The 18,581-nt window shown below is 42.2% G+C and overlaps 1 protein-coding gene across 1 annotated transcript in view; it reads right to left on the reverse strand.

Annotated features, from left to right (window-relative positions):
• The window catches only part of IGF2R (insulin like growth factor 2 receptor), a 132,840-nt gene that overhangs the window by 72,349 nt on the left and 41,910 nt on the right, over positions 1–18,581 (reverse strand). The window contains exons 5-7 of the mRNA XM_073022295.1: positions 7,339–7,471; positions 4,846–4,975; positions 2,523–2,628 (exon numbers count right to left, since the gene is read on the reverse strand). Coding sequence (XP_072878396.1) covers positions 2,523–2,628; positions 4,846–4,975; positions 7,339–7,471 — 369 coding nt within the window. The remainder of the gene's footprint in view (positions 1–2,522; positions 2,629–4,845; positions 4,976–7,338; positions 7,472–18,581) is intronic.

Raw genomic sequence — 18,581 nt, forward strand, 5'->3', positions numbered from 1 at the left:
GGCAAGCGCTAACAGGCCGTGCAGCGTGCATGGTCCATTCACCGCTTTCCACAAGGTGCTGCTGGAGTGGTGCAAGCCCGACACTGAGTGAACGTCATCACATGCGTGCACATCCAAGGGCACGGTCCACAACCCCTGTGGGATCCTGGGCACCACCATATCTGTACCCACACCTGCTCCCGGGTGAAGCCAGGGCACCACCCGATTCTGCCACTGTATTGCTTCTACAGAGTGGGAGCTCCACCATTCATCTTTGATGAGAGCCGTGAAGGGGGTTGATGGGGTCCCTGCTCACCAGGAATGTCACTGCCATCTTTTTAACCATCCTTGGGAGACACATCTTACTGGGCTTAGCACCGGGCATAGCAGTGCTGCTTCCCAGCACCATTCGTTCCGTAAATACTCACTGAGCACCTGCGACACGCCAGGCACTAGGTGCCAGGTTTACAAACAGGTCGCACACATTAGTAAGTTGCAGAGTTGCGGGCCCAACCCTCTTCTGTCTGACTCAAAATCGATGCTTCTGCCCACGTGGCTCAGTGCAGTCTGGCACATGGTGATGCAGACCCCAGGGCTCCGTAAGAGAAGCCAGGCACAGAAAGCCACACAGCGTAGGATTCTCCTGACATAAAACATCCAAAAAAGGCCAATACAGAGACAGGAAGAAGGTGCACAGTTACCAGGGCTTGGGGTGTGAATGGGAAGAGACTGCTAATGGGAAGGAGGTTTCTTTTTTGGGGTGATGGAAATGTAAAATTTAGACTGTGATGATGGTTGCACACTTCTAAAAAAAATACTAATAACCACTGACGTGTACTGGAAAAAAAAAAACACCAGTGAATTTTACAGTATGTAAATCCAGTAAATAAATCAAGCATTTTTAAAAAGATCTATATGACAAGGTGAGTGTTTACTAAATACCAGTTCCTAAATTGATTCAATGAGCAAACCGTAAATGCTTAAACAAACCTCCCAAGTATTACGGTGTCCAAGCACGTCACACAAGGTCTGCCCAGTGAATAGTCAAGCTTGAAAAGAAACCTGGCCGTGCGCAGTGGCTCACACTTGTAATCCCAGCACTTTGGGAGGCCGAGGTGGATGGATCACTTGAGCCCGGGAGTTCAAGACCAGCCTGGGCAACATGGCAAAGCCCCGTCTCTATTAAAAATACAAAAATTAGCCAGGCGTGGTGGCGCACACCTGTAGTCCCAGCTACTCAGGAGGCTGAAGTGGGAGGACTGCTTGAACTGAGGAGGCAGAGATTGTAGTGAGCTGAGATCGTGGCACTGCACTCCAGCCTGGGTGACAGAGCGAGACCCTGTCTTTAAAAAAAAAAAAAAAAAAAAAGGGAACCTCTTGCCCCAGTAATACCCAATCAGCCTCTTCTTCTAACACCAAGAAATGCCTCATACCCCTTCGAGGAAAAAGGAGGAAAACTCCCAATTCTCTTGATTCTCATAGAGTAAAATGATTCTTACCAAATGTAGAGCAAATAAAAAGGGAAAACACTAAAACCACCACCGCCTGAGAACATCTCACTGGGCTTAAGAGATTTCAACTCACATGTGTAGGTACAAATGAAAAGTGTGAATAAATATTCCTCCCCATTCATACTCAGAACAAACATCAGACACTCAGGCCTTCATTCAGTTGACGGTACATGGACGTGGAAGTCTGGGGACAGAAAGTGGAAAGCTGAGCCCAGCACTGTCTCCATATCCCACACACACCAGGCCAGCTGCCAGCCTGACGTCAGAGCAAATTCCACATTTGCTTGGGGGAAGGGGAGTGTGGTTCTCTGCAAAAGAATTCAGCCCCTCCCTACTTCACCCTATTACTAAGAAGGCAGAAAGAAACTAAAGGAAAGCCCTGCCCTACCCCTTCCTCCCTGGGGGATGCCTCCTTTCCATCAGCACCTGCCCCCGGTTAAAACACTTCAACAGGCACTGAGGACTCAAGGACAAGTAAGTCTCGGCAGTTACACTCAAAGAGTTTACAACTGCACTGGAGATTTCATCCACAGCAGAGCGCACAGCAATAAATTGGCCTGTGATGAGAAGGAGGGGGGAAGGCATGGGTGGGGGTTTAGGGGCCGACTGGGAAAACAGAGGGAGGGAAACGCTTCTCATCAGAAATCACAGGCTTGAAATTATCCTGCATTTTTCCACTATTCACTAAAACAATCCAACTACAAAAACAAAAATATCTGCCCATGAACTACTTAAAATCGTCTCACAGAGACTAGAACAAAAAAAAAAACCATCCCATTATATGTGGAGGCCCCTCTGGGTTGCTGTAAAAAAGCAAAAGGCAAAATGCAAACAGCTCTCCCCGAGTGAGCTTCATGTGACAGAAGCTATCCCAGGAAGCTCGTCTCCTCCTGAGAGCCCACCAGTGCCTCTGTCATAGCTCCGGGCTTCCTGCACCCAGACCCGCCCTGCCCCAAGCCCAGACACGCGTTCACGTGGGCAACCCAGGCTAACCTGAGCCACATTACAGTCACCGGGAGACAAGCCACTTACCTCTCTCCGCTCCGACGGGCAAACAAACGTAATAGTCACTGCGGGGCTGTGACCGTCACAAAAGTCTAGCTCTCCTGCCTCTTCCCTCACGTAACTCAGGACAAGCCTGGGAGAGCCACATTGAGAAAAGAGTATTACGAAAGTATAAAGTGTATCCAAATTCATATGCCACCCTGAGCATCCAGCACATCCACTTGTGGGGAGAGGGTAGCAGAAGAAATATCAAAACATAAAAGCAGCTATGGTATAAAATGACTTCATTTCATTTCCATCTGGGGAAAAAAAAAAGTTCTAAGTAAACCCCAGTGAGTGTTATTTGGTTAAAAATCAAATAAATAAAGTGGCCAACACATAAATTTGATATATTAAGAAAACCTGGCTGGGCGCGGTGGCTCACGCCTGTAATCCCAGCATTTTGGAAGGCCAAGATGGTGGACCACCTGAGGTCAGGAATTCGAGACCACCCTAGCCAACAGAGCGAAACCCCATCTCTACCAAAACTACAATTAGCTGGGCATGGTAGCACACCTCTGGTCCCAGCTACTGAGGAGGCTGAGGCAGGAGAATCACTTGAACAGGGAGGCGGAGGCTGCAGTGAACCGAGATCACACCACTGCACTCCAGCCTGCATGACAGAGAGAGACCCCATCTCAAAAACAAAAACAAAAAAAAGAAAAAAAAAACCTGTTTGATCTGCTTCATGTCCTAGAATAAGGAAAGAAAAAAGGAACAAAAAGAGCACTTTTTTAAAAAAAGGAAGAAACACCATTTGACTAAAGCAAACAAATAAAAAAACGTTGTAAATGAGATAACAAAATTAAAAAAAAAAAAAAAAAGCAGACAAGTAGGCCAATTGCATTTTTGCCCACAAGGCTAGTCAATCATTTCCTCTTTACACAATAAATTCTAAGTGCCAGCCAAAGTTTTGTTTTGTCTTAACCCCAGAGCACCTGCCCAGCAGGGACTGAACTGGGTGGGGTTCTCTTCCACTACCCAAACCACCATCCAACACGGCCCCACCACCAGAGTTCACTCACTCAGTGTGGAATGGGCCCAGTGCCCCTGGCTGCCTGCTAGAGAATAGCTGATCAGAGATGATCTGCTTTTCCCCACCAGAGAAGTTCACAGTTTTGCTCAGTGTCCCACATGTTACTACATCGTCACTCACACTCATTCATATTAAGAATTACCGATGTGTCACCTTGAAGACTCTGTTAGGGACTGAACTGTTTCCCCTCAAAATTTTTATGTTGAAGGCCTAAGCCACAGCTCAGCAAGTGACTGTATTTGGAGACAGGGCCTTTAAAAAGGTGAACAAGGGAAAAGGAGGTCATATGGGTGAGCCTTAATCCCAAAATCACTGGTGTCCTTATTAGAAGAGGACATTCGGACACACATCCCCGCAGAGGGAAGGCCATGTGAAAACACAGAAAGAAAATGGCCATCTAACGAGCCAAGGAGAGAGGCCTCAGAACAAACCAGCCCTGGTGACACCTTCTTCAGATGTGCAGCCTCTAGACTGTGCAGGATATACATTTCTGTGGTTTCAGTTACCCAGACTGTCATATTTTCTTATGGCAGCCTGAGTAAACTAATACACACACACATAGAAAATTCCAAACATTTCTCCCCTGAGGTTATGCTCAAGTCTTTTCTTTGGACACAGTGCCATCTATAATTGCACATGCTCCCTACCCAGACATGCCACAAGCTCCAGACTAGAGCAAGCACAACAAGGTGTCTACTAAAGGCCCCTAAACGGGGAGAAAATGTGAATCCTTGATCTAAGTTCAGGATCTGGTCATGAGCAACACACTGGAGAAATGCATATGTCTGCCAAGGTAAGGTACAAAGGCAGTACAAGAGCATATGTACACAGCACAGCCTATTATAAGGAACGCCATTCCCCGCCAGGAACCAGGGTGCCTGTCACGTCCCAGTGAAGGTCACCAGCAAACTGTCCCTCCTGTCTCTTGCCCTCCCAAGACGAGAAAACAATGGACACAAAATCAATTTCACAGGTGCCCAGAATGAAAAATATCAGATGGCACCTTAAGATAGGCATTATTTCATGAGGCAAATAAAGGTATGTACTATGGATTGGATCATGAGATATATTTTTACTGCTGTAAGAGACAAATGATTAGAAAGCAGACAAGCATACCAGACTATCTGACTCACAGCAATGACTAACAATCTTACGATAGTAACTCTGCAGGGACTATCCCAAGCCCTGCTGAAAAAGGATGTTCCTGCAGCTCCCTGAAAGCCAAGTTCTTGCTGGAAATTAAAAACACCAACAACATCGGAGGCCTCGACTGACCTGTCCTTGCGCACCAGCTTCAGTCCTTCCTGGGGCTGGCCAACATTGAACGCCTGGTCGCCTCTTACCAGGCAGGCGGCAGTGCCAGGGGGACAGGCCCGCAGCTGTGAACCTGGGTCTCGAAGTGTGTCTGAAAATCACGTATTACATTAAATCAGATTAGGTGTCAGGAGTGATAACCACACATACCCTTAGATCCAGGGTCCCTTTAAACAAATTACTGAATTCCTAAAAGTTTCTATAAGTAACTATTCTGAAACCTTGGGCAAGCCATTAACCCTCTGCAAACAAAGCTCAGGACGAAGGAATGTAAAGTACTGGCTCTGCACTGGTATATAAGAGGTGCCCAGGAAACAGGCTATGATGTTATTTGTAATTAACAAATGTACCCATCCTCTGCTTGAGGTACAACAACGTTAGCATTATCCCCTTTCAAGCTACAGAGACTAGAAAATGCAGGCACTCCACAGATGACTGGAACAATTAGGAGATTAGTGGAAAGAACCCACAGCGCTGGGTTCAAATCCTAAATTAACCACTGACTATCTCTATAACGTTGGTCTAACTACAAAACTATCCAATTGCCAGTGTGCTAATGCACAGGTTTCGGGGAGGATTAAAGATGAGAACATACCCAGAATATGTCCAGAACATCATGCAGGCTTAATAGATTGCCAGTAGCAATAGCTATGATTACAGCTGGGTTGCTCTTTACCATTCATTTCTATGATCATGACCCAATACCTTACACAGTACACTTTGGGATTTATTTGTTGACTATGTATCTTTTCTCCCACCTAACTAACGCTCCAGGAAAACAGGAACTGTGGTGTGTTCAATGCTATAATCCAGTGCCTAGATCAGCGCCTACCTTCTGCAATAAGGAGGCACCAGCTAGCGAAAAGGTAAGCAAACTTTTAACTCTCAAGCCTTCCAGACAATTATGAAATTATGTGGAATTATGAAATGTCACAAATGGACTGCTTTGTTCCACTTATAGTATCTGCTGTGCCACAGGCTCCTTGCCCTCATGGGGACTCAATGTAAGACAATCCGCTTGGGATACCAAAGGCAGAATATACGGCAAGCGCCCTGAGGATGCAAGGAGGTAAGCACGTGGTAGCAAGTCCAACACTATCCACAAGGGTTTGAAGGTCACATTCGATCTTGGTTTGAGACTTGGAGCAATTTCCTGGGAATGAAGAATGTCTGAGTAAAAACCAGGGAACCTCTACTATGAATCAAAGTCATTCAAGCTCAACTCAAATTGCCAGTAAATTGGAAAGAAAAAACTTTTGTAAGAAAATACCCAGCAAATTCAGATGACCTGTAACATGTTAAAAGACCAGAAACCTAAATGCTTTTCAAATCAAAATAGCATATTATTTCAGAATTCAATAATCTACAACTCATCAACTTTATAACCAAACTTGAGTTACAGACCCATTTAAGACAAAGACTGTATTAGTCTTTTTCCAAAAAACCAATAAAGGTTATCCTTGGAGAACAAAAGAAAGATGTAATACTCTAACACAAAAAAAAATCTAGTTATCACTGGTTACTTTTGGTGAGCCCTGAATGGGGTATATTTACTGTTTTTAACTGTTTAGAAACAATACACAAACAAGATAGTCATAATGTATATGTACAATTTAAAGAATAAATTAATACTCATGTATTATCCAGCAATACCATGTATTGAGTTTTTAAGAATTTTCTCCAAACTTTTCTAAGGGTAAAGCATTATGTACTATTTGAGAAATAAAAAAACAAAGAAAAATGCTAAAAATGACCTTTTCATTAGTCACCAGCAGAATTTACTCATGGCTAGCACTGTAGAAAGACAAGACCTGGCCTACAGGACTAACAATTCACAGCCCTTGAGAGAAACATCAAGCTGGGTTTTAGAAACCTGGCTTAGTAAAACTAACTGAAGGCTAGTCAAAGTCTTAGTAAAACCCTTCATGGCCCTTTTTAAATAAAGACCATTTATTTATGGCCTTTAGTTAATGTATCAAAGATTCTAAAGCTAAAGCTTCTCACACCAGTTCTGGCAAGTACAGAGAAAGTCAGGAACAAGTCAGTTTGGGTCAAAATACGCATCCCGGCCAAGTACCCAAGTCCTTGATCATCCCTTTTTCTTTTTTACCCGGCCCATAACTCAGAGCCAAGGGATTCAGGCACACGGAGAACAAGACCGACCCTCACTACTGTAGAATCCTGAAACCCAAGGTGTCTGGCCGAGAGAACACCCACATGGCATGGACCAACGGTTAGGATGGAATCTGCAGGGGTTGGGGAGGAGGCATGGAATCGACTAGGGGAGAAGAGGTGGGTTGTGCAAAGACAACATTTTTGGGGACAAAAGCTTTCTTAGAGGGCCTACTCAGAAACATGGACGTGCAAACAGAAATAAAGGTAGAAGCGCAAAGACATCGAAGCCACAGAAGAAACCCCTCACCACCACCCCCTCAGCTCCACGAAGATTCATACCTATGTCCCTACAAACATTGATGAACAGAGAAGTGTCCGGATCGGAGTCATCCACCAAGTAGGCACCGCTAAGCTTGATCAGAGGATTGAGATCATGCTTCCTCAACTCTTCATCAAACACATAGCACGGCACCTGGAAGGGAGGAAGAGAAAAGCAGGTCTTCAGTACACATCCGGGTCAATCAGAAAAGCTTATGGCCAATGTCACACAACACTGCTCTTCGCTCTTTAGGGACTATCACGCTATGGTGTCCCCTAATAACAAAAGAACTCGGGCAAAGGTCAATAAGCGTCTTGGCTCCTCTGCGTTCTTTTCAGTATCTCCTCTTTGCTACATGAGGACCGTTCTGCAATCATCTCTCACTTGCGTCGCCAGGTTTTCCCTCCACTAGATCGTTTTTCTCAGCATGCCATGAGATCTACCACCTCACAAATGTCCTTCCTGGTACCTACATTCCCTCAGCTATCATCTCATGTCTCTGCAACTTAGAGCAAAATTTCTTCAATTGTCCCTACACATCTCCTCCTCTTCCTATCTTCCATTCTCTCTTGAACAGTCACGTCAGCTTGCTGTCTCCCACTCCATCAAAACCCCGCTTACCAGGTCACCCACATCTCTGCTGACACACCCAGCACTGGTGTCCTGCCTTCCCCTTACATGGTCTCTCATGGCACTGGATGCTCCTGATCATTCCCCACCTCCTGAAACCCCTTCTCCCTGTGGCTTGCATCCACAGGCTCCTGGTTTTCTTCTGTACCACTTCCTGCTCTTTTTCAGCCTCCTGAAAACACCTCTCACCTTCCCTCTGACTGACTCTCAATGCAGAGGTTTGCCACAGCTTACTGAGCAGCCCTCTTTCCTGTCTATGCCCAGTCCCTTGGTGACCTCGTGCATGGTTACAAATGTCTGCCAATGACTCCCAATTTCATGTCTCTAGCCTTCACCTTTCCACAGAACTGCAGGCTTCCACAGCCAACAATAGCAGAAGCTATGTTTGTAAGCACAAACTCGAAGCAGAATGCTTGGGGTTCAAACTCGGGCATGAACACTTTGCATAACCATGAATGAAGTTAACCTCCATGCCTCAGTTTCCCCACGTGCCATGCTGGAATAATGACAGTTATTCCTTCACAGGGCTGCTGTAAGGCCTGAGTGAGCTAAGGTATGTGAAGCTTGGGGTACAGCTCCTGGCAGGTTGGCATCAGTGTTATTTATTGCTGTTGTTTATCATCATCACTTGGATACACAAAACTATCCGAAATTTCACGTATTTAAAATGAGCCTTTGATTTCTCCCCCAAAACCTACTGTTGCTCATCTCAACAAATGGCACCATCATTCAACCAGCTGCTTGGCCAAAACCTTGAGGACCCCATCCCACCACCAAGTTCTCTCACATCCAACCATCGGCAAATCCTGCTAGTTGTCCCTTCAGATTAAATCCCGGATCCACTCCCTTATCACCTCCACCATTGTCACTCTTTCCAAGCCACTGCAATCTCTTGCCTGCAATAGTATCTCAACTGGCCCCCCAGTTCCAGCTTCAATGCCCTACGACCTCAGCCCAAGTCTCCACAAGCACAGGATTAGCACTTCAGAATTAAATCAGGCCACACCCCTCCCTGTTCAAAGCAGCTTCCCATTACACTGGGAAGGAGACTCAAACTCCCTCATGACACCGCCCTCACCTATCACTCTCCTCACTCTACACAGCCACACTCACCTCTTGATGCAACTCTGCCCTCCTGAAACTACAAGTCCTCTCTGCCTGAGATGTGCTTCCCCCAATACACACACGGCTCTTTCCCTCCCTTCATTCATGTCTCTGATGAAACAGCACCCTTAGCAAGGCCTCTTCTGACACCTTTACCTAAAACAGCACTCTCCACCTCTCTCTGTCTCCCGCATTCAGCCTCACTTTTGTTCACAGTGCTGTGATGTATGATACTAGGTACTGTCATCTGTTGAGTTTTGTCATTTTCCTCCCACTAGAATAGAGGTTCCTTGAGGTCAAGGGTTTGTCACTGCAGGCTAACAATGATGCCCTGAACATAGCGGGAGCTCAGTAAATATTTGTTCCGTATTTGTTCCATAAACTGTGAAGATGAGTTCCTCCTCTGGGTATTTCAATCCATCCTTACTCGGTTCTAATTTATGACCAGTCTCTCATACCTATGAACTAATGGTCTTTTTATTTAAAAAAAAAAAAAAAATCAAGAAACCCCATTGTTAGAGTTGGCAAGACCCTGTGCTTTAAGAGGGTGCCTCTTTCTTTGTTTGTTTTATACAGACTCAGGAGGAACAAGTGCAGTTGTATTACATGGATAATGCACAGTGGTGAGGGCTGTGCTTTTAGTGTAACCAGCACTGGATTACTGTACATTGTACCCATTAGGGAATTTCTCATTTCTCATCCCTCACTGCCCTCCCACCCTCTCACCTTTCTGAAGCTCCAATATTTATTATTCCAGTCTCTGTGTCCATGTGTATGTATTATATGGTTCCCACTTATAAGTGAGAATATGTGGTGTTTGACTAAGTCATTTCACTCAAGATAATGGCCTCAAGTTCCATCAATATTACTCCAAAACACAGGATTACATTCTGTCTTATGGTTGAGTGGTATTCCATGATAAACGTGTGTGTATGTGTGTGTGTGTGTGTGTGTGTTCTTTACTTAGTCATCCGTTGGTGGGCAGTTACGTTTATTCCATATCTTTGCTACTGTGAATAGTGCCACAATAAACAAATAAGTGCAGGTATCTTTTTGATACAGAGATTTCTTTTACTTTGTGTAGACACCCAGTAGTGAGACTGCTGGGTCACATGGTAGTTCTACTTTTAGTTCTTTAATTTCCATACTATTTTCCATAAAGGTCATTCTAATTTACATTCCCACCAACAGTGTATAAGTGTTCTCTTTTTGTCTGCAACTTTGCCAACATCTGTTGTTTTTTGACTTTTTAATAATTGCCATTTTTGACTGGTATAAGATGGTATCTCACTGTGGTTTTATAATGATTTGTATTTCTCTGATGATTAGTGATGTGTAGCATGTTTAGGAGATTCTTGGCCATTTGTGTCTTCTTTAGAGAAATGTTTGTTCATGTCCTTTGCTCACGTTTTAATGGGATTGTGATTTTTCTTGTTGAGCTGTCTGCGTTCTTTGTAGATTCTGGATATCAATCCTTTGTTGGATGTATAGTTTAAAAACACTTGTGGCCATTTTGTATGTTGTCTGTTCACTTTGCTGACTATATATTTTGCTGTGCAGAAGTTTTTAAGTTTAGTAAAGTCCACTTGTCTATTTTTATTTTTGTTGCATTTGCTTTTGAAGTCTTAGTCATGAATTCTTTGCCTAGGCGAAGATCCGAGAGAGTATTTACTGGGTTTTCTTCTGGGAATTTTATAGTTTCAGGCAGGCCTTATATTCAAGTCGTTAATCCAACCTGAGTTAATTTTAAAATGTGGTGAGAGACAGGGGTCCAGGTTCATTCTTCTGCACATGGCTGTCCAGTTTTCCCAGAACCATTTACTAAACAGGATGTCCTTTCCCCAGTGTATGTTTTTGTCAACTGTGTCAAAGATCAGTTGGTTTTAAGTATGTAGCTTTGACTCTGGATTTCCTATTCTGTTCCATTGATCTGTGTGTCTATTTTTTATCAGTTCTAGCTGTTTTGATTACTATAGCCCTCCGGTATAATCTGAAGTCAGGTAATGTGATGCCTCTAGCTTTGTTCATTTTCCTTAAGATTGGTTTGGCTATTAAGACTTTTTTGGGAGAACCACTTGAAGTTTAGGACTTTTTTCTAATTCCGTAAAAAATGATGTTGGCATTTTGACAGGAATTGCATTGAATCTGTGGATTATTTTCGGCAACATAATCATTTTAATGACATTGATTTTTCCAATCCACGAGCATGGGATGTTTTCCCATTTGTTTGTGCCATCTACAATTTCTTTCATCAGTGTTTTATAGTTTTCCTTGTAGAGATTTTTCACCTCCTTAGTTAAATGTATTTCTAGTGGGGGTTTTTTTTAGCAATTATAAATGAGATTGAGTTCTTGATTTGATTCTCAGTTTGATCATTATTGATGTGTAGAAATGTTATTGATTCTTGTACAGTGACTCTGTATCCTGAAACTACTGAATTCATGTATCATATCTAAGAGACTTTTGGAGGAATCTTCAGAGTTTTCTAGGTATAAGATCATATCATCAGCACACACAGACATGTTGAATTTCTCTTTTCTGATCTGGATGCCTTTTCTTTCTCTTGTCTGACTGCTCTAGCTAGAACTTCCAGTACTATGTTGAATAGGAGAGATGAAAAAGTGGGCATCGTTGTCTTGTTCCACTTCTTAGGGGAAATGCTTTCAACTTTTCCCTGTTCAGTATCTGTGGTTGTGTCTTATATGCCTTTTATTATTCTAGGGTATGTCACTTCTAGTAATTTTTTGAGTGTTTTTTTCATTAAGGGATGTTGAATTTTATCAAATGCTTTTTCTGTATCTCCTGAGATGGTCATACATTTTTTGTTTTTAATTGTTTAAATGGTGAATCGCATTTATTGATTTGCATACACTGAACCATCCTTGCAACCCTGGAATAAAACCCACTTGATCGTGATGTATTATTTTTCTGAAGTGCTGTTATATTCAGTTTGCTAGTATTTTGTTGAGATTTTTGAATCTATGTTTATCATAGATATTGGTCTATAGTTTTCTTTTTTTCTTGTGTCCTTGTTTGGCTTTGGTTTTCAGGATAATATTGGCTTCAAAGAATGAGTTAGGGAGCACTGCTGCCTCTGATTTTTGGGAACAGTTTCAGTAGGATTTGTACCAGTTCTTCCCTGTGCCTCTGGTAGAATTCAGCTGTCAATCTGTCTGGTACCGAGCTTTTTTTGTTGGGAGGATTTTTTTTTTTTTAATTACTGATTCAATTCCAATACTTGTTATTGATCTTTTTGGTATTTCTATTTCTTCCTGGTTGAATCTCAAGAAGTTGAATGTTTCCAGGAATGTATACATTTCCTCTAAATTCTCGGTTGTGAGTACACAGATGTTCATAGTAGTCTCTGATGATTTTTTTGTGGTATCAGCTGTAATGTCTACTTTCTTATTTCTGATTGAATCCTCTCTCTTCTTGGTTAATCTGACCAGCATTCTATGAACATTATATTTCCAAAGAACCAATTTCTTATTTTGTTGATCCTTTGTACTGCATGTTTTGTTCTCCATTTCATTTAGTTCTGCTTTGATATTTGTTACTTCTGTTCTGCTAGGTTTCAATTTGGTTTTTTCCTTTTTTTTTTTCTAGTTCCTTGAAGTGTGATATTAGGTTGTTAATTTGTGATCTATATTTTTAATGTAGGCATTTAACACCATAAATTTCCCACTTAGCCCTGCTTTTGCTATATCCCAAAGGTTTTATGTTGTGTATCCATTTTCATTTGTTTCAATTTTTTAAATTTCCATCTTAATTGCATTGTTGACGCAAAATTCATTCATAAGCAGGCTATTTAATTTCCAATTATTTGCGTAGTTATGAGAGTTCCTCTGGGAATTGATTTCTAGTTTTATTCCACTGTGGTCTGAGAAGATACTTGGTGTCATTTTGGTTTTTTTTCAATTTATTGAGACTTGTTTTTTGGTATGACATATGGTCCATCTCGAAAAACAGTCCATGCACGGATGAGAAGAATATACATGTTCTGCGGTTGTGAGTAGAATGTTCTATCTGTTAGGTCTACGTGGTCCTGAACCAATTTAAGTCCAGTGTCTGTTGATTTTCTTTCTCAATGATTGAATTCTATTATGGTATTGCTGTTCATTTCTTTCCTTAAGTCTACTAGTAGTTGTTTTATGATTCTTGGTGCTCTAGAGTTAGGTGCATATATATTTAAGATTATTACATCTTGCTAAATAATCTCTTTATCATATAATGACCATCTTTTTCTTTTTTTTACTGTTGTTGATTTAAAGTCAGTTTTATCTAAGTATAGGTCTCCCTGCTTGCTTTTGATTTCCATTTGCCTGGAATATCTTTTTCCATCCCTTTAGCTTCAGTCTATGTCTTACCAATTAGTTGGCTTTCTTGTAAGCAGCATATGGGTGGATTCTGTTTTTTGGGTTGTTTTTTTTTTTTTTTAATTCATTCTGCCAATCTGTATCTTTTATGTGGAATATTTAATCCATGTATGTTCAAAATTAATATTAATATGAGGTTTTATTCCTGTCATAATGCTGTTTCCTAGTTGTTTTGTGGTCTTGTTTGCATAATTGTTTTATAAGAGTGTTTATACTTTTGTGTGTTTTTATGATAACAAGTATCAAACTTTTGTTTCCCTGTATAGACCTCCTTTGGGCATTTCTTGTATAGCCCATCTAGTACTGACAAATTCCCTCAGCATTTGCATGTCTGGGAAAGACTTTATTTTTCCTTCATACATGAAACTTATTCTGGCAGGATACAAAAATCAGGGTTGACAGTTTTTTTTTTTTCCTTAAGCACCTTGAAAACAGAAACCTAATCTCTCTGGCTTATAAGTTTCTCCTGAGAAGTCCCCTGTTTAGTTTGACAGGGTTTCCTTTGTAGGTGATTAGATACTTTTCTTGTGGATAGGATTTTTTCCTTTACGTTGACCTCATACAGTCGATGGCTATATGTTGTGGTGAAGTCCTTCTTGCAACATACTTCCTTAGAATTTGTTGAGCTTCTTATATTTGGAGGTCTGGATCTCCTGCTAGACTAAAGAAGTTTACATCAATTACTTCCTCAAATATGTTTTCCAGACTTTGTTATTCTCCCTTAGTAATACCTATGCTTCATAGGTTTGGATGTTTCATGTAGTCCCACACTTCTCAAACGCTTTGTTCACTTCCTCTGAATCTTTGTTTTTGTCTGATTGGATTAATTCAAAAGACCTGTCTTCAAGTTCTGAGATTCTTCCTTCTGCTTCGTCTAGTCTACAGTGGAAGCTTTCAACTGTATTTTATAATTCCCATAATACAGTTTTCATTTCTAGAAATTCTATTTGATTTTTTAAAAATATCTCTTTGGTAAATTTCTCATTTATATCCTGGGTTGATATTCTGATTTCTTTGTATTGGTTTTCAACTTTCTCATGTATCTCATTAAGCTTCTTTAAAATTAATATTTTGAATTCTTTATCTAGTATTTCAAGCATTTCACTTTGGTTAGGATCTGTTTCTGGAGGATTAATATGATCCTTCAGGGTGTTGCAACACTGTGCTTTTTCATATTTCCAGAATTTTTACCCTGGTTCCTTCTCATCTAGAGAAACTGTCACTTTTTGGTTTGAATTTTCTTTTGCTTTGACTAGAGGGGTCCCCCCTGCCTTGAGAATGTGACTATAAAGTATGCTGCATAGTTTTATTTGGCTTTGCTTCTGGACGCTTTTGGCGGCAAAGACTCTGTATGAATTCCTTGGTTATAGATAGGTTTTGTGTGGTGACTTTCTCATATATCAGTTGTAGTAGTAATATACCTACCAGGTCGGTGAGCAGGCTCAAGGCCTTCTGAGTAGCCAGGGTATGGTGAGGGATGATGGTAACTGAGGTCATGCAAAGCTTGTCTCCTGCCGTAGCACTGTGCAGTTGTGTACACAGTTGTGTCAGCAGATGGGCTATGCAAGTTCACCTCCTGGCCAGGAGGGGTACTTGTAGGAAAGAGGCAGTTGCAGTCGTGGCAACAGGATTTATGCTTGGCCTTTGTTAACGAGGAGACTACTCCCATGTCCCAGACAATGGGTGGGGCCATGGGACACCTAAGTGTCGCTATCTTGTGTTCTGCCAGCAAGGCAGGTTGAGGAAGGAAAGCTGGGTGGAGCTGCGTCAGGCAAGCACATATTCAGGCTCTCCAACAGCTGAGACAAGCACTGGCCCCAGGGGTGATCACCGGACCTCCAGGGCAACATTCTAGGAAGGGACAGAGGCACCTCTACTACATCAAAGAGCCCACATGGTAAGAAGAGGTGCAGCCTGAGCTCCACAGCATAACAGGCAACAGCAGGACCCACCAAGTTCTACTGCCCTTAACTCAGTGAGTCTCCCACCTGTGTCCCATCACTGGCTGCAGGCCAAAAAAGCCAGCCCAGTCCCCAGCAGTCTGTATTAGGTTGTTTTTGCACTGCTATAAATGCCTGAGACTGGGTAATATATAAAGAAAAGAGGTTTAACTGGCTCACAGTTCTGCAGGTGGTACAGGAAGCATAGCTCGGCTTCTGGAGAAGCCACAAAAAGCTTTTACTCATGGCAGAAGGTGAAGTGGGAGCAAGCATGTCACACAGCAAAAGCAGGAACAAGAGAGTGAGAGTGAAACAACCAGAAAGTTTCAAACCACCAGATCTCATGAGAATTCACTCACTATCATGAGGACAGCACCAAGCAGATGGTGCTAAACCATTCATGAGGGACCCCCATGATTTAATCACCTTCCACCAGGGCCCACCTCCAACACTAGGGATTAAAATTCAACGTGAGATTTGGACAGGGACAAAATCCAAACTACATCAGGGTCTGTGCTCAGATGGTGAAACTGCCCCAGGCTGCAAGACTCCCTGCCCAGGACAGAAACCATGGCTCTGAGGCCACACCTCTGCGGTACAGTTTCATGAAGTAGGGGCGCCCAACTTCCACATCACAGCAAGAACTCAAGCCAAAGACAAACCCCCACCCAGGGTAAAAAAGGCGCTGGTCACCAAGTGAACCATGACTATGTGAAACATTCCTGTAAGTTTTATTTCCAAAATAACACACTGGCATCATTTCAATTACCTCTTCCAAAGAATATTCTAAAAATTCGTGTTCTCTGCCATCATTTCAAAGTAGATAGTTTTATTATTTTCTGTGGATAAATTTCCCAAAATTTTATTTTTTAGACTAAAGCTATTCACAGACGGGTCTATTTATTAAGTTAACTGCTTAATATTTAGCTTCCAAATTTCTCTTAGAAGTAGGCTATCAAATCTGCAGGAACGCTCTAACCCACTAACCTTTTTCCCCAGTCATGCTGTCAGAGATTCATGGAGAGCTAATAGAGTGAATCAAACGACCTACACCTACTCACAGACTCAAAGGCACTCGAGCTCATTTCGACCATATCCTCAAAGCAAAGTCGCCTGTCGCCTAAAATACTTCCCAGACACCTAAGTGTTTCTACTAATAATGGAGGACGTTAGAACCTCTAGAGCTCACAGGGTACCAGCACATGGAGCTTAAGCCTACCACCACATTCACGCAGAAAGGCAATGAAAATAAAAGAAAATTATTGCCACAGACTATAATTGGGTTACAGTAAAAAGCCACAAGTGCCTACTATCCTGCAAATCTAAAGCTTGCCATCCCACAGCAAGATTATATGAAAACATTAACCCAAGAGGGGAGTGAGTCAGTGGACTGGGTAGGATTCAAGACAAGATGCAACTCTCTAACCAGAAAAATAAAAGCCTACGATAGAAAAGGGAGCAAGATGGCATATGGCACGAAGGGAAAATGAAAGAACTCTTCGTTCTGAAAATAGCTCCATTTCATCAAGACACTTAGAGGATTCCAAGTCAGCAAGATCTGCAAGCACCCTGTACGGGGCAGGGAGCAACCTCTGGCTGTCTCCCTACTCCAGGAGGGAAGAAAAGACATGCCTCACACAGCACTCCACAAAATTGGAATGTGCATCGGAAAAACAGTCAAGACTACTGGGGAACGTCCTCCCACTTCCTGCTACAGCAAACACAGCAATGGAGACATTCATAAGACCATGAATTTAGCAGCCTGGGGAGTGCGGTTGCTTGCCAGCTGCAACACACCACACATTGAGTTAATGCTGTTTCATATATAATAATCTTACTTTTATAACCCTGGTAAGACTGCTAGCAGGCCAGTTCTGAATTTTGCCTGTTCCCAAGGGCACTAAGGTGGGAGGTATATTTACACAATGCTTTAAATAAAATATTATCCTTGCTGTTCTCATGATAGTGAGTGAGTTCTTGTGAGATCTGGTCATTTAAAAGTAGGTGGCACCTCCCGCTCCCACTCTCTTCCTCAAGCTCGGGCCGTGTGAGGTACTCGACACTCCTTTGCCTTCTGCCATGACTGTAAGTTTCCTGACGCCTCTCCAGAAGCAGATGCTGCCATTGTGCTTCCTGTACAGCCCGCAGAACTGTGAGCCAATTATACCTCTTTTCTTTATAAATTACCCAGTCTCAGGGGTTTCCTTATAGCACTGCGAGAATGAACACACTGCTCCCACCCTCGCCCCCAACCCCCAAGCAGATGTCTGTTTTGAGATGCTTTTCCTACCACTAACAGTATGTCATCTAACAGCTGCACCTGAGTTTTTAAATGAAGTTTACCTTTGACACTACCTCCTAAATATCAGCCTTAATTCTTTCCACTTTAAACTTTTGGTTTTTTTCATTGAATGCACCTTATGGTTTTTCTGGCAGTATTTTACCACTTCCACTTCCATATGAAACTATCTTTCCCTTCATAGATTACCGTATCTGAAAAAATCAGTGATTTATTATTCATAATTTAATCTGAATTAATGCTTTTAAATAAACATTTCTTTTTGCCTTATTCAACTGCATGATATTAGGCCACCAGTAAAAATTATTGATTATGACCATTCATTAGTTCCTGAATCCTTACAACCTTTGAAAATTCTTAAAAACAGAAAGTAATAGAGAAAAGTGAGATAATTAATTAAGATTGTGATCCAGGCGAGAACAGAAAACTCCCTTTAGGATCTCGGGTGTGGGCATGGAGAAGCAGCAGAAGGAACACGGTCTGCTCTTCCCCAGGACCAGGGAGAATCAAGTAGCAGTGCAACATCAGGGAGTCCAGGCTGGGGAAGAGGACATTTCATGAATCAACAAGAATGGCCTGCCCGAGAGATCCATTAAACACCACCACAACCACAGTTAATAACAATGTAATTTATTCTTGCATATCACTAAGAAAGTAGATTTTAAGTGGCCTCACAACAAAAAAAGGAGGTATGTGAGGTAATGCATATGTAATTAGCTCAATGTAGCCATTTCTCAATTTCAAAACATCATGTCGCACATAATAAATACATATAGGTCGGTGTGTACGTATACAGATATATATACATACACCCACCCAAGAAGAATGTCTTGACCAAGGAATGCTGTGTTCAAATAACAAGGAGTGGACATAACAATAACAGTAACCTAGAAACCTAGTCTCTGAGGTCAGCT

The sequence above is a fragment of the Chlorocebus sabaeus genome, chromosome 13 (genome assembly GCF_047675955.1).
Source record: "Chlorocebus sabaeus isolate Y175 chromosome 13, mChlSab1.0.hap1, whole genome shotgun sequence".
Taxonomy (NCBI): Eukaryota; Metazoa; Chordata; class Mammalia; order Primates; family Cercopithecidae; genus Chlorocebus; species Chlorocebus sabaeus.